The sequence below is a fragment of the Pelodiscus sinensis genome, chromosome 20 (genome assembly GCF_049634645.1).
Source record: "Pelodiscus sinensis isolate JC-2024 chromosome 20, ASM4963464v1, whole genome shotgun sequence".
Lineage (NCBI taxonomy): Eukaryota > Metazoa > Chordata > Testudines > Trionychidae > Pelodiscus > Pelodiscus sinensis.
The window spans coordinates 13,656,461-13,678,280 of record NC_134730.1 but is presented as its reverse complement, the minus strand read 5'-3'; the positions used below and the strand labels follow the sequence as shown (position 1 = coordinate 13,678,280).

Below are 21,820 nucleotides of genomic sequence, written 5' to 3'. Positions count from 1 at the left end.
TGGCTCTGTTCTCCCCTTGCCCCTTCCACACACTTGACCAACCAGAGGGGGAAATGGAGCAGAAAGGGATCAAGGAGCTTCTGGGGCAGCTTCTGAGACCTTCTTCCCTGAGTAGCCTCCAAGACAGGGGTGAGTGAAAAGAGGTCAAGGACTGGACAGAGTTCTCCAGGATTGGACCTGGCAGGCCGCCAGACACTTAATTTACCTGCATGTCTGCAGATACTCAGATAACTAAAGTAGCTAGTGACCTGCCAGTGGCCAGATGTGTCCAGCCCATGGGCTGCCTATTGCCCGTCCTGGCTCCTGGACCTGACCCACTTGGTTCCCACAAGAACTCAGCTTGACTCCGAATGCATCACTGACATTTCTTTATTGGCATAAAATCAAACCACACCTGAGCTGATCAGGCTCAAGTCCAGAGGGAGGGTACATGTATGGGATATACCACACATCCCCTGTACAGAATCAATAATCAGCTTATATACACTCTGACATTAAATACTACTCGTTAACAGATCAGATCACACACTAATTTTTGTAGCCAATTCCTGTCTAGATCACAAGCTGTTCACATGCTGGAAGCAATCATACATTGCTTACAATTCTACTGTCTCTTTTCCACTAGCTGCATCTTTTACATATTTACAATTCTACTGTCAATTCATGCTTTGTCCATGTCCTTCCCCAGAACAGTCTGACACGGACTACAATCCAGTGTATGGCAATTTTGGTCACTGTAATGTTCCAGTAATTAAAGGTAAAATATTGTGTGTGCTTATCTAAACACAAAGAAATAATCTATCCAGGGCATTTTCCATAAACTAAAAATACAACCAAACTTGTACAAATGCAAAGTTGGGAGCTCAAAAATTGACCAGATTAGCTTCAACCTTATTTCATAGTGTAGATGTGCCCCAGAAGCCTGAGAAATTACATGACTTTGCAAAGTTAACAGGTCTGGGATAGCTGAAATTAAAGGAGAGAGGGAATTCCACTGGGGGACAGCTCGTGGCAGTTTCCTCATTTGACTTAATGTTACGATGACCGTGTCTCCACTACACCAATGAATTGACACTGCGGCGATTGTTCCACTGGGCCATCGATTTCTTGCATCTGCTGAAGACGCGATAAATCAATCTCCGAGTGTGCCCCCATCGGCACCGGTATTCCACCAAGATGAGAAGAGTGGCCGGCATAGATGGGAATGCAACCCCAGTCAATCTTACCAGACGAAAAATGCCACGGTGAGTATGTGAACTTCACTACATTATTTGTGTAGCTGAAGTAGATGGATGCTGGAGGGGGTGGAAGGCAGACAAGGCCCTATGACTATGTAGAGTCCCACTTACTCAGGGGCAGCCTCTATCCCAGCTGGCTCTGACCCTGTGGTTTGGGTCACTTGACAGAGGCTATGTTTACACTAGCAAGTGAAGTCAACAAAACTTACAACACCCCAAAATTGACAAAACAGTTGCTCCCTCTGTCAACAGATCTTGTCCACGCTGGGGGCATCATCGACAGTTTGAGCAATGCACGGCAGGTATGCACAGGGCTTTCTCCAGGCAGATTCAGGGCCCCTCCTGCTCCAGGCCTTCCTCCCAATGCACCCCTTTCCCTAAGCCCCGCCCTTTCTCTGCCCATGGCTTATCTTTTCCTGCCCCTTTTCTGCCCATCCTGCCCTTTCTACTCCTATTGGTCCCCTTCTTGGGAACCCTCTCCCCTGAGTTACACAACCTGGGGGATTCCTGGGGGAGGAGGGGGCTCACACAGGGTAGCAGCAGGGCCTGGATCAGGCTGCTACATCACTCTGTTTCCTGTGGCTTCTGCCACTGTGGTGAGTGGGGGGGGGGCACCCCTGTGGCCAGACCAAGGTTGAGGCAACAACCACAGGACCATCAAAGCACAGGCCTGGGGCGGCTGCCCTGAACCATCCTATGGACAGGATAACTCTGCGTATAGATCCCATGGTGCAGTGCGGTGGGACGGCAGAGCTGATCTCTGCATATCTTGGGATTCTCTACTAGTTCTCCCGCAGCCTCCTCAGCTGGAAGGACAGCCCTGAGCTCCCTGTGCTGAGGAATGTCAAAGCAGCACTGCAGCCTTTTCCCCTCCTCCTCCAGCAGCAGTCTGCCTGCTGCTGTTTCTAGTGCAGGGCAGAACAGGAGCAGTGCAATGATTTGCTCTTTGTTCTTGGAACAAGAGTAGCTCACTCAGCTGCCAGAGCTTTGAAAGGGGAGGGGGACATGCCTACAAGGCGGCAGAGATCCAAACCCGGAGTGCATCAGTCAGGTCAGGCATTGTGGGATACTGGAGGAAGCCAGTTCTGTCCACAAAACAAACAGCAGGGTCCAATAAAGGCAGGAGAAGTGAAAAAAATTCTCTCATAAGGGTGGAAGTTGTTGCCAAAACTGGGAGTTTCCCCCAACAAATTCGCATTGCAGTGTGTACACAGGCATTGTTTTCTTGTTGTTCAAGAGAGGACGGAGAACAAGCCAAAGGAGAGTGTCACCCCATAGTGAGAGTGTTACATGGTCTCACTGTGTCTGTCTGGGCACCAGCTCCTGGCAGGTCCTCCGGTTCCTCACCCAGATGGCAGCACAGACTATGCATAGGAAGACGAGGCCCTTCAATAAGCCCAGGAGCAGGATAAGGATGGTGAATCTGTGCAGTGGAAATACAGTAGAAACACCATACTCAAAGAGGCTCTGGGAGACAGACCCATAGTCTCCTATAGACAACCACCTAACCTCAAGATGATTCTTACCAACCACCACAGGATATACCACACTAATACCAACCCTGGTACCTTCCCTTGCAACAAACCCCGTTGCCAGCTTTGTCCACATATTCATTCTGCTGATACCATTATTGGACCTAACCAAGTGAGTTATAAGATCAAGAACACATATTCCTGCGCATCCAGAAATATAATCTATGCTATCATGCGCCGAAAGTGTCCGTCTGCTATGTACATTGGACAAACATCTCAGACACTTCGCCAAAGGATTAATGCCCACAAAACAGATTGACGTTTATTAGAGAATTTTTAAAGACAAACAATACATAAATTATGATAGACAATTTTAGTGGAAATACAATAGAAACACTAAAACTCTGTAGATTTGACCGGACGCCTCCAATAAAACATTCCAGGGTGGCTCTCAGGCTGAAGATGTGTCCAGAATTTCATTGTAGAAGATGCAACACACCGAGCCCAGTTCCCCTCCCTGCCTTTATATGGAACCTCAGCACCTCCCTACGGGATTCATTCTTGCTGTTCTATAACCTCATGTGACAGGACCCGGACAGCCCCCGGCCAGAGCTACTCTGTGTCTAGAATGGCCATTTCCCTAGGTATGGGTCCAGCCCCACTGAACCTCCTGGTTCGTGCTAAGAAAAGCGATGTTCCTTTTTCCATGGGACGTTATCACCCAGGACATCACTGCTCTTTGTGCCTCGGCAGATGGATCCTGTCTGGGCATTGGGAGCAGTGGCCAGAGAGACACGGGCAGGAGCAGTGGTACTCACTGTGCAGAATTGGTGTCTGCGCTAGAAGAGAAGCTGGATGCAGTGTTTGTGGAGGAAGGCGAATCCGGCTGCTTTGTCGTTCCTGCAGTTGAGATTGGGGAAGAAGCAGCTGTAGATGCAAACAGACATCCAGGCTGCTTAACAAATCTACTCTGCCCAAAATGTTTGGCGCACGTCTGATTGTTTATGAAGTTCCTGCAGGGTCAGAACCTTCAGGCTTAAGTTTCACGCTTAAGAAATTTTTTGCCTTCTCTTTGCAGATAAAACAGAAACCTTCCTGAATAACCAGAAGGTGGATCAAGACACTGAAGCCTTCAAGTGAAGGTAGCTCTTCTAAATACTCCCTGGGCTCTATCAACTTTTGTTTCCAGCCATCTGGATAGCACTTGGCAGGGTGGATTGTCCCTGCTTGACTCCTATTACAGGCAGGCTGGGCATGCCAAATAATGCATGTGCATCTTGTTAGATGTGCTGTAAAAGGTGTTTGTAGGCTCCATTGTCAGCTGGGTCAGCATCACTCACTCCATTCAGTTCATAATTTAGTGATACCTCCCAGCTCAGTTATTTAAACAAAGCCACACATGGCTCTGTCTTCATTTAATCACAGGAGGGAAGATGAAGGCGTAAAAACACTGAGAATTTTAGGAATAAAAAAAACCTTCCTTCCCTGAAAACAGGAAAAATCACCAAGTGACAAAAAATCACTTACCCGTCACAGCTATTGCAAATCACAGTCAGTGAAAATCGAGAAAAGGGACACGTCTGAACGTCACTGACATGACACTGCCCACATCGTAAATAAAGCACATTTCATCACAATGTAACAACCCTCACTCTGAGTCCAAATGAGAATTTTTTTGCACCAATAATCTCAGCATAGGAACCTTTGGAAAAGAAAACTGCTCCCCTGCACTGCGCTGGAATAAGGGGCAAGAGATGTCAGTTGCTTGCAGGAGCACTTTCATTTTAAGTGAGTTTTTAAAAAAAGCTGCCCTGGAAGGCCTCAGTGTCCTGAATTCCATTGAGTTTATTCAGGGCAGGTTTCTGTTTCATTTGCAAAGAGGTGGCAAAACTTGAACTGAGGTCTCTGCTGCTGTTGGCTGCACCCTTCCCCCAACGCCACCCCTCAAAATATTTGGGATACCTGGCTACAGTAAAGGGGGGATGGGGATGGAGACTGGCAGCTGCCACCTCCCCTCCTGCTCTGTCTATCCTGCTCCTCCCACCTCTCTTCCTCTTTCATCCCGTCTCCTCCTCTCCCTGGGTATGTCTACACTACCCTCCTAGTTCGAACTAGCGGGGTAATGTAGGCATACCGCAATTGCAAATGAAGCCCGGGATTTGAATTTCCCGGACTTCATTTGCATAAGCGGGGCGCCGCCATTTTTAAATCCCCGCTCGTTCAAACCCCGTGCCGCGCAGCTACATGCGGCACGAACTAGGTAGTTCGAACTAGGCTTCCTAGTTCGAACTACCGTTACTCCTCATTCCACGTTACTCCTCATTTTAGCGCAGACGAGGAGTAACGGTAGTTCAAACTAGGAAGCCTAGTTCGAACTACCTAGTTCGTGCCGCGTGTAGCTTGGTGTTGGGTGCTCTCTTCTTCTCAGTCCTTCCCCAGGCCACTTGATGGCCCCTCCCCCAGCCCATTCCAAACAGACCCTCCTGGTTCCACCTCACCCCACCTTTACCAGCTGCCACCCCTCAGGTCCTGCTGCTTGGTGCTGACTCTGCAGCCATTGCCCCCTGCTCTCTCTTTGTGTTCCTCATCTCCAGAGCCCTCCGGCTCTCCCTTTCTGTCCCCTCTGGTTTCTGGTTAATATCAATCACCCTGTGCCCTCTGTGGTGCTCCTCTGTGTCTTTGTCTCGTGGGGTGGGACCCAGGCCCCAAGCCTTGTTCTCCAGGCCATGCCGAGGACTCAGCACTGCAGCACCATATGCACTGGCGCCTTAGGGCACCGCAACTTTCTGCACTCAGGCTGCGTGTGTGTGACTGTGAGTGCGTTTTCACCCCCCTGAGCTGGAAAGTTACAGCAAAACTTGCCAGTGCACACAAGCCCTTGGAGCGAACCACCACCACAAACCTAGTACCCACAGTATCTTCACCACAGGTGCAGATTTCAAGTCTTCACTTCCCTGCCCAGTTGCTAAGCTCTGTGGTAGGCTGCAGCCACTGCAAGAGCCTACCTGGGGCTTCCCAGCTCTGCTGTGGAAGTTGGCAGAGCTTGTAAACTGTGCAAGCAGTGAACTTCCAGCAACCCTCACAGCGCCCACACCCTTCTCCCCTGGGAAGAGAATTCAAATCGAAACAGGGATCCTCCAATGGCCCAGGTTTCCTCTGCACATGACTCCCTCCTGGGCAGGGGCACAGAGTTATGTGGACCGATGGTGCCCAGATCCCATGAACATTCTTGGCCTGGGGGCCCTGTTCCAGCAAAGTTTGGGGCTCTGTCTCTCCCACAGGCCTGCCTGCCACCCCCATACACCTTCCCCAATGTCTTTCCCCCACAGATTGCTACCCCTGGGCAATTTAAAAGGGCCCACTGCCACTGCCAGAGCAGGGAGCCCCAGGTTAATGCTGCCCCTTCCCCTGCACACTCCATCTTTCCCCCAATCCCTGCTGGAGCTTAACCCCTCTCTGCTCCTGCACCCAAACTCCCTCCCAGAGCCTGTACCCTGCACATCAATCCCCTGCCCGAGCCCAGAGCCTGCAGGAGCACTCAAGTTCCCTCCCAGAGCCTTAGGGAGCGGTGCTGGATGTGGTCTGGGCACCACCAAAAATGTCAAACATGCCACCTCTGCTCCCTGAGAACGCCAGGCTCCTGTGAGCCCTTGTGTTCTCTGGGGCCCTCCTTTCAGACCAGTCGAAGGGCAAACCTGCAGGCGCAGGAGCCAGTTCTGTAATGGGAAGTTTCTACCTCGCCGAGCTGCCCACTTCCCTTTGAAGAGGTGGGTGTTTCACCAGGTGAGGAAGTTGCTCGACATCCATTCCCCATGGAGGTGTTTACTGTTCACATTAAGGGGAGCGGGTCACAGCGTGAATGTGACTCTTAGCAGAGGCTGATAAAAAAGCTTTGACCCAACTACACAGATTGGCTGATGGCAGAGCCCTGCACAATGTTGCTCATTGCTACACAGCCTAAGGCTGGGTCACCAAGTGCCTTTAGACTCCTGTGGCTGCCCTGTGCCAGCTGACTAAGCTAAGGGGCCTGGACTCCAGGGTGTGTAATTGCAAGGTAGACATGCTGGGACCCTCCCGTCTTGTAGAGTCCTAGAACTCTGGCTGAAGGCCAAGCCTGAACTCTAGAGCTGCAGTTACAGGCCCTTAGCCTGGGCCCTGTGAGTCAAAGTCAGCTGGCACTAGGGTTGCCAAATAATTTCACCAAAAATACTGGACCCTCCCCCCACAAAAAAGTGCCAAAACATTTTTGTTGAAAGCAGTCACAGCCCCTTTAATTGTTGAGCTGCTCCCCTACCCCTTCCCCCACCCCTGCCACCTGTCCATCTGGCGCCAAGCAGGAAAAAGCAATATTTTCTCAATTTCAGTACCAGATACCTGGCGACCCTAGCGGGCACAGACCAGCTACAGGTTTTTATTTCCAGTATAAACAGTGGTTCTCAGTCTGCGGGTTGCTTGTGGCCCAATCAGCTCGATGCTGGGGTTGTATGACATCCTCATGGCCATACAGGTAGCTTATCTAGTGGGTGCATGTGGCCCGTATGACTCGCAGAGTGCAGCCCACAGTGGTAAATAGGTTGAGAACCGCTGATGGAAACATACCCACTGAGCCTTCGGCTGTTGGGGAGTCTCCACCCCTTATTATTGCCTAGGGCAGCCCTGAGGTTGTCCCCGCACAAGCATCCAGAAGTCACATGTCAGTCTGCAGCAACCATGAGCTTAGCTTTCAAATCTTGAGAGTGTTTGATTATTTACAGATGCCTTTTTAAACGCTGTATTTTTAAAAATCTTTAAAAAATCTTCTGTTGCTTGAAACTGGAGGGTGCACTTGGCTTGTCTTTTAAACTTTACTCTGCTGCCTGGAAACTTTTGCTAAGGAAAGCTCAGCTCCACCCATAATTCTGATAATCCAGTAGCTGGGGCTTTAAACAAAGCACCGATCAGCGTATGACTCCCACTAAAATCACAAGAGCTGGTAACATTGCAGGCAACCAAGTGGATCTGGCGGGAGTGGTGAAGGCAGGGGATTAGCATGAAGATGCTATGGGTGCTGAGTTTAAAGGAGAGTGGAGTGCCTGTGGGCCAAGTAGGGAGAAGGAGCGATTCCCCTCTCTCTCCTTCCAGCTTCCTCTCTACACTACCAAGTTATTTCAAAATAATAACTTCTGAAATAACTATTTTGAAATAAGCTTATTCCTCTTCACAGGCAGGAGTTATTACAGGCAGTCCCCGGGTTACACACAAGATAGGGACTGTAGGTTTGTTCTTAAGTTGAATTTGTATGTAAGTCGGAACTGGTACATATTGTAGGGGAAACTCTAGCCAAACATTTCTCCAGAGCTCAGTTTTATTCTCCCACACCTCACTTCCCTCAGTCCTTTATTCTCAAGCTGAGGTGTCTGCTGAGAAAAGCCGCTTCGCGTCTCCCTGGTCTGCTGGGGGGGGGGGGGAAGCAGCTAGTGCGGGGTTGCCTCACCCCGTTTGTAAGTAGGGATCTGATGTAAGTCGGATCCATGAAATCCGGGGACTGCCTGTATTTCGAAATAACAGGCTTGGTAGTGTGGACACTCATCTTGTTATTTCAAAATAACTTCCCAGTGTAGAAATGCGCTCACTGTGGGGTTAATGCAGGTGCTTGGTTTTGTGGGGGGAGGGGAGGAGCTCCCCCTAGTGGTGCATGAGGTAGACATGAGGACTGAGAGGGAAGGTGAGAGGGCACAAGAGGAAATATAGAAACTGCAAGAGGGGAAGGAGAAACAGGAAAATCTCCAGATATGGAGGCTGGAATATACCACATGCTCACCCTAACCTAGCCTCTTTCCTTCCTCCTGCTGGGTGTGTGAGAGGATGGAAGTGACTGAGTCAGAAATCACCCCAGGGAAGGGCAGCTGCATCGCCCACAGAAACGCTCCTTTCTCCATAAAGCTGTCGTCTCTTTTCTTTAAAATACCTCCACAGCCCGTGGCCTCCCTCTGGGCCAGTCACACGTTTCCTGCTGGACGTGGTAGATCCTTCAGCTTTTCTGAAACCCGAACATTTCATGTTCCCTGCCGGGTGTCTCAGGACCTTTCACTCCGTTCTCCTATTGCCCCTTCCACACTCTTGCCAAACCGGAAGGGAAATGGAGAAGAAAGGGAGCAAGGAGCTGTTGTGGCGGCTTCTGAGACCTTCTTCCCTGAGTAGCCTTCAAGACAGGGTGAGCAAAAAGCGGCTCAGAGACTGCACACAGTTCTCCAGGGTTAGACCTGGCAGGCCGCCAGACTCTTCATTTTCCTGCGTGTCCGTGGATACTTAGATAAAACATCTGGTGACCTGCCAGTGGCAAACTATGTCCAGCCCAAGTTTGCCTCCAAATTCAGTTTGGACTCAGTTTGACTCCAAATGCATCACTGACATTTCTTTATTAGCATAAAATCAAACCACACCTGAGCTGATCAGGCTCAGCTGGAGGGGACAGGCATAGGACGTATCTCACATTCACTGTACAGAATCATGAATCAGCTTAGATACATTCCTACAGTAAATACTGCTGGCTAACAGATCAGATAACACACTGATTTTTATAGCCAGTTCCTGTCTAGACCACAATCTTCCCATACTGCAAATAGTCACACATTGCTTATTAGCCAAATAACACTTTTCTACTAGCTTCATCTTTTACAAGTAGATAGTCAAGTCATGCTTTGTCCATGTTCTTGCTCAGAACAGTCCGACATGGACTGCAACTCAGTATGGGACAATTTTGGTCATTGTAATGTTTCAGTGATTAAAGATAAAATATTGTATGTACTTATCTAAACACATATAAACCTTCTGTCAGGTAACACCAGCAGCAGCCAGAGCCAGATATAAAATCTAGGGGTGTCTGTGGGCACTGTGGCTTGTGCCAGAGAGGGTGTGGAGTGGGGAAAACAAAGGGACAACTGGGAGCCAAGCTGTGTGGAAATCTGTCTCTGCAGTTGGGCCTGTTTTCTTTCCTAAATGTCTTCATGATAGGAGAAAATGTGACTCCATTTAGCATCATCCCGCCTTTGAGGCACAAATTCCTGCTCTAAGTAAACTCCACCTCCCCAGAAGCCTGAGAAATGACATGGCTTTGTGAGATTAACAGGTCTGGGGCAGTTGGGATTGAGGGAGAGAGGGGATTCCACTGGAGAACACCTGGTGGCAATTCCTTCACTTGATCTCATGTCTCTATGGCCTTGTCTCCGCTACACCAAGGATGAACGCTGCAGAGATTGATTCATTGGGCCACCGATTTCTCACATCTGTTGAAAACGTGACAAATCAATCTTCGTGTGCTCCCATCGATGCCGTATTCCACCAGGATGAGGAGAGTAGTTGGCATTGATGGGAGAGCAGCCATTGCCAACCTAACTGGATGCAAGATGCCGCAATGAGTACATAGACTTCAGCTATGCTATTTGCCTAGCTGAAGTAGATTGTATGAGGGGAGGATAGTTCATTTGGGGCAGCCTGTGTTACTGCTGGCTCTGATCCTGTGATTTGCATCACTGACTGAGTCTATGTCTATTCTACCAAGTTCAGTTGACAAAATGTACTACACCCAAACATGGACAAAACAGAAATGGCCACACAGTGTTCACATTTGCTCCCCCTGTCAACAGATCATGTCCACACTGGGGGTATCATCATTGACGGCGTGAGCAATGCATGGTGGGTATGCACCGGGCCTTCTCCAGGCAGATGCAGGGCCTGGGGCAACCCCTCCTGCTTTGGGCCTTGCTCCCATTTCACCCCCTTCTCTAAGCCCCACCCTTGCCCTGCCCCTGACTCATCTTTTCCTGCTCCTGTTTCACCCGTCCTGCACTTTGAACTCCCATTGGTCCCCTCCTTTGAAAACCCTCCCCTTAGTTACACAACCTGGGGGATACGGGGGCACCTATCAAGGAGAGGCAACAGGGCTGGGTGATGGTGGTGGAGTGGAACACGCTGGAGTATCACTCTGTTTCCATGGCTCCTGCCACTGCGGTGAATGTGTGGGTCACCCCTGCTGCCAGACCCAGGCAGAGGCACCTACTGCTGGGTCATACAAAGTAGGGATCTAGAGCGGACGCACGGAGCCATCCGATGGACGGGGTGGGTCTGGGTATAGATCCCATGGTGCAGTGCGGTGGGATGGCAGAGCTGATCTCTGCACATCTTGGGATTCCCTCCCAGTTCTCCCGGAGCATCCTCAGCTGGTGGGAGCAGCCCTGAGCTCTCCCAGCTGAGAAATGTCAAAGCAGCACAGCCGCAAGTGCCCCTCCCGCTGTAGCAGCAGTCTGCCAGCCGCTGTGTTTCTAGTGCAGGGCAGAACAGGAGCAGTCCAATGAGTAGCTCACTCAGCTGCCAGGTACGTCCCAGAGCTCTGAAAGGGGAAGGGAGCTCACCTGTTGGGCAGCAGAGCTCCAGACCCTGAGCACAGCAAGCAGGGCAGGCATTGTGGGATACTGGTGGAAGCCAATTGTGGCAATAAACCAAACAGCAGGATCCACACTGGCTCTTTGTCCATGATAAAGGGAAGAGAAACCTCTCTCACAGGGTGGAAGGTGTCACTGAAAATGGGCGTTTTTCCTGACAATCTCACCTAGTGGGGTGCGCGCTCTCACTGTTTGGTTGCAAAAAGGCAGTTTGCTGACAAAACTTGGTAGTATAAAGGTAGACTTGGTGGAGTTACGCTTGCTTACACCAGGGATTTGGCCCTAGGCTCTCCAATCCTTTTCTTTTAGGACAAGGGCTTTTTTACCTGTTTTTCATAGAATTTTTGTCTCACTGGCAAAACTGTCCTTCCTGGGGGCATTTCTCTTTGATCCTCAAGCGATACAAACCTAACTCTGGGAAACAGAGACAGACACCTCCAGCAGACTCCATACTCTCGGGGATATAGCTTCACTTGAGAGGAGAAGAAAACGAGATTCTTTGCATAGAATGCTTTGCCCAAAGCTGGAAACCAGCCTTCTTCTGCAACGTCTGGTTCTGCTTGCAAAGAGGCAGTTCATGAGCTGCAACAAAACCCATAGAAGCCCCCCAGGACAGAATGAGAAAGTCTTGAGATCAGTAATATTTTGCTCACTCCCATCAGGGAGTGAGTCTGGTTCTAGGAATCCCTCCCTGATCTGGAATATTGAGCAGTGATGGCTCCTTCTTCCCACTCAAACTCATCCCAGTTATGTATAAGGGTTTGTCAAAATGTGGCCATAATAGTACAGCAGAGGGCCACAAGGGGGCACAAGTGAGGCAGCCAGGCAGGAGAGGAAGCAGACTCAGTAGACCACAGGACACATAGGTTAGGTCTACACAGCAGAGTTATTGTAGAATAACTGACGTTATTTCAAAATAACAAAGAGCGCATCTACACAGCAAGCCATTATTTTGAAATTAATTCAAGCTGGAGAATTTCTTATTCCAACTCCTGTAACCATCAATTCAGGAAGAGTAAGAGAAGTCTAAGGAAGAGCGCTCTTCCTTCAACTTCCTGCTGTGTAGACAGCACCAAAAGCCGAATTAAGGTATTTCGACTTCAGCTAAGCAATTGACACAGCTGCAGTTGTGTAGCTTAATTTGAGTTTTGCCCTGCAGTGTAGAGATGCTCATAGGAGCTATACGATGGGGAAGGGGTGGATTGTTGGCTCCACTTCCCGCCATGAACCTGGCAGCTTGGTTGTGCTGTTGTAAAATGATGCTGAACGAATTTTTGAGCTGGGGAACAGAGCTGCACCCTCCCCTGCTGCTGTAAGCATCCAGTACTGCCTCCTAGTGCTGAGGCTGGCTGCCAGGAGCCAAGTGGGCCCATCAGATAGGCCCTTGTGCCCAGCAATTGGCATCCTGCACATGGGTCAGGTGGCAGGGAGCTCACATCTGGGCCTACTGGCTAGCAGGACCGTGGGAGGCCAAGACACTGGAGAATGAGAGTGCAGGCTGGGTACGTCCAAAACCTGGGGTACTACAGCACCCCTTACATCTCTCCTGTCCATGCCTAGTCTGATGTACCACTGGAAATACTCCGCACCAGTGGATCTGACTGTTTCCTCCATCTCTGAAGCAGGAGGGAGAATGGAAGGGACATTGTAAATTGGTCTGTCACTATGGCTGTGTCTACACTGGCCCCTTCTTCGGAAGAGGCGTGCTAATTTCTAACTTTGGAATAGGGAAATCCGCGGGGAATTTATATATCCCCCGCGGGATTTAAATAAACATGGCCTCCGCTTTTTTTCCGGCTTGGGGAAAAGCCGGAAAAGAGCGTCCAGACTGATGCGATCCTCCAGAATAAAGCCCTTTTCCGGAGGATCTCTTGAAGTAGGAATAAGAGATCCTCCGGAAAAGGGCTTTATTCTGGAGGATCGCGCCAGTATGGACGCTCTTTTCCGGCTTTTCCCCAAGCCGGAAAAAAAGCGGAGGCCATGTTTATTTAAATCCCGCAGGGGATATTTATATCCCCCACGGATTTCCCTATTCCAAAGTTAGAAATTAGCACGCCTCTTCCGAAGAAGGGGCCTGTCTAGACGTAGCCTATATGTCATGATCCCCTCCCCCCACTGCCTCCCATTCCGGCAATTGAACAATTCACGGCGCATTACTTATGTCACAGTACAGCTAGGATTGAGCACCCCAATGGAGTGTCACCCCACAGTGTGGGTGTAGCATGTTCTCACCGTGTCCGTCTGGACACCATCTCCCTGCGGCTTTTCCGGTCCCGCATGCTCCCCCAGGTGGCAGCACAGACTATGCCCAGGAAAACGAGGCCCTTCGATAAGCCCAAGAGCAGGATAAGGATGGTGAATCTGTGCAGCGGAAATACAATAAAAACACTGAACTTCTGTAGATTTCACCAGACGCCTCCAATAAAACATTCTGCGGTGGCTCTCAGGCTGAAGACGTGCCCAGAATTTCACTACAGAAATGCAACACCCAGCCCAGCTCCCCTCCCTGCCCTGATATGGAATCCCAGCATCTCCGTATGGGATTCATTCCTGCTGTTCTACAGTCTCATGCGACAGAACCCAGACAGCCCCCGGCCAGAGCTACTCTGCATCTAGAGTGGCCATTTCCCTACATATTCACCTCCAGGTTCTTGCTGAGAAAAGCAACGTTCCTTTTTCTATGGGACGTTATCACCCAGAATGTCACTCCTCTTTGGATCCTGCCTGTGCACTGGGAGAAGTGGCCAGACAGACAAGGGGCGGGGGCGGTGCCACTCACCGTGTAGGGGTGGTGTCTGCGCTAGCGGAAAAAGTAGATTCAGTCGTTGTTGGAGAAGGTGAATCTGGCTGCTTTGTTATTTGTGGTGTCTCTATAGTTGGGCTTTGGGGTGGAACATCTGTAATTGGGCTTCTGAGAGAAACATCTGTAGATAACGACAGAGCCAGCCCACGTTACAAATCCACCCAGCCTCCCATGTTTGGCACAATCTGATTGTTCATGAAGCTCAGAACATTCACCCGAAAGTTCTGCTTTCTCAGAACATTCACCCGAAAGTTCTGCTTTCTCAGAACATTCACCCGAAAGTTCTGCTTTCTCAGAACATTCACCCGTAAGTTTTTGCCACTTTCATGCCGATAAAACAGAAACCTGCCTCAGATAACTGGAGCACATATGAAGACAATGAGGCCTTCCAGTGCATGTAGCTCTGTTAAAAACTCCCTGGACTATGTTAGCTTCAGGGCATTTGTACCCAGCTATCTGTAGCACTTGGTAGGGTGTCTTGTCCCTGCTCTTGAACTGTGAGAGCTTTATCTTGACTCCAATTGTGGGCAGGCCGTGCATGCATGTGTGGCTGACAGTAGCAAATGACAAATGTGCATCTTATTAGTAGGAATATGAAAGTGTAACCATGTGGACAGTTACATGCAGGCTCCCAGTACATGCAGGAACTAGCTTAATATCGGCTCCCTGTAGGCGCTGGGCCCTGGGGAGCCGACTGTTGCCCTGCCTGTAATCGTTGAAATTCTCAGCTGTTACACCGTCACTTAATTAAACACATTTTAACATCTCTACTTGTCAGGTGTGTGTTAAACGGGGCAGGTGTTTGTCGGCTCCACTATCAGCTGCACCAGCAACACTCACTCGATTCATTTCATAGTCTAGTGCAGTGGTCACCAACCTTTTTCATGCCAAGATCACTTTTTGAGTTTACCTGCAACCCAAGATCTACCCCAAGACAGTGTTGTAGAATAAACCGTCTGTTTTTTATTTATACTAGATACATCTAAAATCAAGTATTTATAATGATACATTTTGTCCTCTATTCACCAAGCCTCACCTGTGACTGCACATTATCTACCAGTGCCCCCACGGAGCAAAGGGGGGAAGCTCTCCACCATCAAGCATCCTGCCCTGTTCACAGCAGCGTTCTACCCACCAAGGGTGCCCCAGCATGGTGAGCCTCACCGTGCCCTGGCTCCAGCCGGAGCAAAGGGGGGCAGCTGGCCCAGTGTTCCTTCTAAGATTTTCCATCCATGAGCGGACTAAGTTTTGTCTTGTGCCTCAAGATTGAGGCCATGTGTGCTTGTTCATATGTGTGCCACCATTGCACCTATCAGTTACTAACCCAACACACACACACACACACACACACACACACACACACACACACACACACACGTACATACATGTTATGGAGGAAAGAATACTAACACAGCCCTTTCCCAATCTCAAAGAATAAAAAGAACTGGTACAGTGGCACTTTTACCCCCGCATCTTTATAACGATGGCTGACCCTAAGTGCCAATGTCCTGTCCTGTCTTTGTCCTGCAATCTGCTTATTGACCAGCCCTGCACTATGTGATTTGTCATCACACACAACGCAGGAGGCCTTACAGTCATTCTGAAGGAAATGGGGGCTTCCTAACAAATGAGCCAGTAAACAATGAATTGTGATGGTTGCAGTAGGTACAAGAACAATCCCATTTACACTTTGTAACTGTAATAAATTTAGCTAAGGTGGCATTGCTGAAACATGGAAGGAGAGGATGGAACTAAACATGGCTAAAATACAGAAGTTATCAAAGCCCAGGCCAAAGGAGATCTCAGCTGGAAAAAACAAACAAACCTTAGTCAAAGCTTAAATATGAGAATGAATAACAGTTTAGAAATGTAAGCAACTTTCCTTACATTTGTTCATAATTTGCAATTTATAAATATACCCCCCAAAGCTCTTTGAAAGTCTAAAATCATTTTAAAAACAAAAGAGTCTCTTGATCTCTGTTCTGGTTATTCAGGGCAGGTTTCTGTTTTCTCTGTCGGGAAGCGGCAAAACATTTCTTTGTGATGAAACTTAAACTGAGGTCTCTGCTGCTCTTGGCTGCATCCTTCCTCCATCCCCACTCGCTAAATATTTGGGATACCTGGGTACAGTAAAGGGGGGATGGGTATGGAGGAGCTGCCACCTCTCCTCCTGTTCTATCTACCCTGCGCCTCCCCTTCCCTCTTTCTCTCGCATCCTTTCTCCTGCCTTATGCATCAGGGCTGTGCCCCTCCCCAGTTCTGCCCCCTGGGGAATTGCCCGCACCTTGTCTCGGCTCGGCCAGTGACTGGCGGGGGCTGAGCCCAGGGACCTCAGTAGTGGGAGTGACCGGCCGTTGTCCCAAGGGGGCGCTGTGGGGCTGGCAGGGACTGGGCGGTGCTGAGCAAAGGTGCTGTGGGGCGCAGCGGGGGGGCTCGATGGTTGGATGTAGCAGGGGCAGCGCCCTCCCTCTGAGCCCTCACAGCTCTGGGCCCGGCCCCTGAGCGGGGGGGCTGTGGGGTCTGGGTCACAGCAGATCTGCCCTTCACCCTCCTGCCGCCCCAAGGCAGCGCCGGCCGCGCCCGACCCCGGCAGCCCTGACACTGGCGGGGGCAGCGCGGGGATTTACCTGGGGAGACGGAGACTGACACAGTGTGCCTGGGATCAAACTGCAGAGACTTGTCTACCCCGCACTGGTAAGTGCCGGCGTCGGCCAGTGTCAGGTTCTTCACGGTCACAGTGAACACGCGCCGGGTGCGATTGTCTCGGATGGAGAATCTGCCCCGAGTCACCTCGGCCTCCGACCCTGCTGTGGTCTCAACTACGTGTCCGTCGGAACAGAACCACGTTTCTCGCCACGTTCCTTCCCGGCACCAGAACTTCGATTTCTCCTCATCGCCCTTCTCATACCCGCACTCCACAGTCACCGACCCGCCCGGGCGGCCGCGCACTGACCCGGGGCCCGTCACTGCCCAGCAGCCTGCGAGAGACAGAGACAGTGAGACACGGGCACCCCTCCGGCTGCCAGCAGCAATGCCATGTCCCCAGTGCCCGGAGACGGGGCGATGCTTCAGTGTCTGGAAGGACAGGCAGGGGGTCAGTGTCTGCAGCATCTGGGTTTCCATGGTTACCCGTCCAAAAACCTGACACCTTAACGCTGTGCCATGGGAAGGAGAGCAAGTGCCACTCTCCCCTGGGCCTGGCTGGGAGCAGGTGCGGGCAGCTCTGCTCTCAGCAGGTTAATGAATCAGCGTAAAAGAGGGGCCTTGAAATGAGTCTTGATTCTCATTACAGGACTATGCAGCACTTTAAAGACTAACAAGATGGTTTATTAGGTGATGAGCTTTCGTGGGCCAGACCCACTTCCTCAGATCAAATAGTGGAAGAAAATAGTCACAACCATATATACCAAAGGATACAATTTTAAAAAAATGAACACATATGAAAAGGACAAATAAAATTTCAGAACAGAAGAGGGATGGGGGGAGGGGAGTCCATCTTGTTAGTTTTTAAAGTGCTACATAGTCCTGTATTTTGTTTCAGCTACACCAGACTAACACGCTACATTTCTATCTTGATTCTCATTGGCACTCATGTCTCTTTGCCCCACTCTGGTGGGGCAGAGAGACTGAGAGAGGACTCCACAGTGAATTATAGTTTTGACTACTGAGATTTCCAGTAGGAACATTTCCTACAGCAAACATTCTGCTTCAACAAAATATTTGGATTTTTTAATTGGGGATAGTGACAGGACAAGTTCAATTTCATACCGACTTTTGAAAATGAAATACTTGTTTTCTTTTTCACCTAAAATGTCAGTTTGTTTTGGTTTTCCAGTTCAGGCTCCTGGTTTGGTTGCTGTTCTCCAGAGAATGCCAAACGTGCAACATGCCAGGAGAGTTCATCGATATAAACTGGACTAATTTGACAATTTGTAAAACACAGTTTAGAAGGTGTTAATTAGGCTGAGCTAGTTTGTTTGATTTCACATAGTATCTGTAAATGCTAATCTAGACAAGGGATCAGAAAAGAGCAACACCTCCATCCTGAAAGGTTTACTCCTGTGCTTCAGGTTAAGCACAAGGGCCCGTGGGCTGGTTTCATAGGGACTCAGCCTTAATGTAAATTGGTTGGACTAATCATGAATATGAAGGATGGGCAAGTATTTATAATATTAGGCTCCAAATTGGTATTTTTGATTCACTTTTGCTACAGTTATTGTTTGATTATTTTATTTAAAAAAACTGCCTTTGAATGTCACTTAAAAAATATTCAGTAGACAACGCACATCCCCAAAACCCCACTTGTATCAAGTATCAACTACTTCACTATGTCCCTGATAGCAAGGTTTCAGTAGGGTTTACAATATAGCATCCCCTCTTATTTTTACATGTTCATCTCCAGAGCTGCTCTAAAAGTTTGATGTGAATAATATTTCTTGAAATTGCTAATCATTTTTCAGCAAAGAATTGTAATAAATAATGTTTTCTATTGTTTGACCATCTGTGCTAAAATTCTCCCTTTGAACTTAAATTTTCCTCACTTAGACTTTACAGATCACTTTCTCTGCAAAGAAATGAGTCTGCTGACACAGATTCTGTGTTGAAAGCTTCTCTATCCTGCACACCATGACAGTTATTTAGACCCATGACAGAGCATACCTGAGACTTTCAAGATCAGCTGGTGAAGCTGGCAAAGCTTGTAATCTCTCCAAACCCAAGAGTTGTGTGATCTGCAAAAAGCTCATGTCATTCTCACCTGGGAAAAAACTCCAAAGTAAAACCGAGAAAAGCTTCATGGTCTGGATTCCATCAGCAGGTGAATCTCTTCTCCAGAATTTCTAATTTCTTGAGGAGATCAGTCAGGGTCCCTCTTTCTTAATTGTGGGAGTTGAAAATGAAACCCCGGAACTCACTGACCAGATCTATGACGTGACATTTCTCAGTCTCCCAGCTGACCACTTCCCTTTCCAAAGCTGGGCATTCACTGCAGAAAGAAGCTGCTAAGTTGACATTCTCTGATGATTGGTGTACAGTAGAAGTACATTTAGAGGGTATTTATGGAATGTTATTGTTTATTTTGAGCCATTTTAATATGTCAATGTGATTTTTTTAGTTGACACAATTAACCCTAAAAATGACATAGAAAAGAAAATGTCATTTCAACGAGAATTTTAAAAAGGAATTTAGTTTCATCAGAATTGTGGATGAAACAAAAGATGATTCGTTAGTGAAGTGTACTGTCTGTTCGGTGGAATTCAGTGTGGCAGGAGTTGGCCGATCCAGCATAACGAAGCATGTTTCATCAAACAAACATCAACATTCTTTAACATAGGCATCAATGTCCCAGAAAATTACAGACTTCTTAGGAAGTACATCATTTCGAGAAGACAAAAAGAATTTAGCAGCTGCCGAAGGTCTAACTGTGTACCACACTGTGATGCTCAATCAAAGTTTTCGGAGCATGGACTGTATATCAAAACTGAATAGAGTACTTAATAATAAAAAATTCCATTATGCCAGAACTAAAGGAGAGGCTATTATTTGCAATGTTTTTCAAACTTACGCACAAGAGAATTTGAAGACAGATTTAGATGATGCTAAATTTATTACACTTCTTTCGGATGTTTAAATCACAAAGATACAAAATTGTATCCAATGTTAGTTCGTTACTTCAATTTTGAAAAGGGTATTCATATCAAAGTTTTGAATTTGGAAGCAATTGATGGTGAGACATCTAAAATAATATCCAATCATATAAAAAAAATTAGTGGATAATCATAATTTGAATGATAAAGTTATTGCAATGTGTGCCGATAACACAAATACTAATTTTGGTGGTGTAAATCGCAAGGCGATAAAAATGTTCATAAGAAAATGATGTATTTACTTGGGAAAACGATTATTGGAATCGGTTGCAATACCCATATTGTATCTAATGCCATCAATACAGCATCAAGCTTAATGTCCATCGATGTTGAAGTTGTGATACCTCAAATTAATTTACATTTTGAACAATTCACTGTAAGAGTTACATCATTAAAGACTTTTTGCGAAGAAGCCTCAATTGAATATAAATAACTGTTTGGACTTTCGAAAACAAGATGGTTAACTTTAATGCCAGCGATTGAACGAGTGCTGCAATTGTTCAAGCCTTTAAAATCATATTTTCTAAGTCTGGAAAAATGTCCACTGATCTTGAAAAACTTTTTTAAGAATGAATCTGCTGAAGTAACTCTGTATTTTGTTCACAAACAAGCAACTTTGTTCCAGTCAGTAATAAAAAGTATTGAAAAAGAGCATATAACTTCTACAGAAGTGGGATTGCATATTAAACAATTAAAGGAGCAACTTCAATCACATCTTGAGTCCAATTTCCTTCCATTGGTTGTAATTACTAATTTAAACAAATTACAAGAGAGCAATCTGGGAATGAAGAAAGAATATACGAGGGAGGCAATGAGCTTTTATAAAAATGCTCTTGAATATTTAGAAAATTGGACTAAGCATGATGAACCAGTATAAATGTTTGATTGGATTCTGCTGAATGAAGAAATTCAGTGGAATAAAATCCTTGAAACAGTTTTATTTGTTAAAGAAAAATTTAGCATCTCAATATATGACAATTTATTGTTTGACTAAGTACGAAGAATTAACAATATAATAAAATACAATGAATGGACTGAATGCGAAATTGATAAAAAATTGATAGAGATATTTAATTTCTTAAAAGAGCGACAAATATTGATGTTTTTAATGTTATATGATTGTTTTTGTTAAGTCTGTTTGTCTTATAAGACAACTAATATTGTGATAATTTATTTATATGATTATTTATATACACATACAAGTATGTTTTTTGTGTCAACTCAGTGTCCTCCTCGCACATTTTCAAATTCTGGTCACCTTATTTTAGAGCAAAGCATTGATTCTCTAGCAATCACATGACTCCAGGAGCTGAGGCTTAAAGACAAGCACCAAATATCATGACAGTTGTGATACAATCACAAGAGATGGCATCACACACACTCCTAGTGTAGATCTGGTGCAGAAGTGCAAATTGTGTCTACACTAGGTGTTCTGCTCCCTCAACGCTCACTTAAGTTTGTTCCCTGGGATCTCTTCTCTGGGCCTTTGGTTTGAATTTAAGCACATTCCGCAGCAGAGACCTGTCCACCAGAGCAGAATCCTTGTCTCTTCAAAGCTGGGCTTTCTTTCCTAGCCCTGCTCCCTTGGAGACCCTCCTGGCTCTGGGCTCAGTCTAGAGCCTGAAGACTCTTCCTATCCTAGGCCCTTTTGCCTGCTGAGAGCACATTGACTCCACTCCCCTGAGTCGTAGCTTAGGCCACGTCTCCCTGGTAGCTGCTGCCTGATCCACTGTGGCCTTGGAACTGTTTGCACCTCCCCTGCCATCCCCAGTTGGTGGCTGGTCTGATGGTCGCACCATTGGTAACGCTGCTCCTCCTCCGCAATCCCCACCCGCCTCCCCTAGTCCCACTGTGCCGCTGTTGTGGTGTTGGGCTGCTCTCCTCTTCTCAGTCCTTCCCAAGGCCATGTGATAGCTCCTCCCTCTTCCCATTCCAACCAGATCCTCCTGGTTCCACCTCACCCCACCTCTACCAGCAATCCTCACAGCGCCCGTATCCTCCTCTGTGAAAAGAATCCAAATCAAAACAGGGACCATCCAAAGTCCCTGGTTTCCTCTGCACACGACTCTCTCTCTGGTAGAGACAGTGGGTTATATGGACCTGTGGTGCCCAGACCCCAGCAACATTCTTGGCCTGGGGGTTCTGCTCCAGCAAAGTTTGGGCCTGGGTCTCTCCCTCAGCCCTGCCTGCTGCACCCGTGCACCTTCTCCAGTGCAACCCTTCCCACTTGGCTTGCCAGCCC

The 21,820-nt window shown here is 47.9% G+C and overlaps 2 protein-coding genes across 4 annotated transcripts in view; both read right to left on the bottom strand.

The window, feature by feature from the left end:
• Positions 1-21,820, bottom strand: part of LOC102456325 (CMRF35-like molecule 5) — a 139,986-nt gene that overhangs the window by 30,414 nt on the left and 87,752 nt on the right. The window lies entirely within an intron of this gene.
• Positions 334-17,393, bottom strand: LOC142819113 (CMRF35-like molecule 9). 3 transcript variants are annotated; one of them, XM_075903740.1, is made up of 4 exons: positions 16,561-17,393; positions 13,910-14,054; positions 13,363-13,491; positions 334-1,295 (listed from the first exon to the last, which is right to left on the bottom strand). In XM_075903740.1, exons 1-4 carry the CDS (start codon positions 17,054-17,056, stop codon positions 1,268-1,270), a joined length of 798 nt encoding a protein of 265 aa, XP_075759855.1. In that variant the 5' UTR covers positions 17,057-17,393; the 3' UTR covers positions 334-1,267. The 3 variants fall into 3 exon arrangements, 2 of the variants coding, with proteins under 2 accessions (XP_075759855.1, XP_075759856.1); XM_075903741.1 differs by lacking the exon at positions 334-1,295 and adding an exon at positions 9,077-11,712 and having other exon boundaries at positions 16,561-17,392; XR_012896861.1 differs by lacking the exon at positions 334-1,295 and adding an exon at positions 11,835-12,810 and having other exon boundaries at positions 13,215-13,491; positions 16,561-17,388.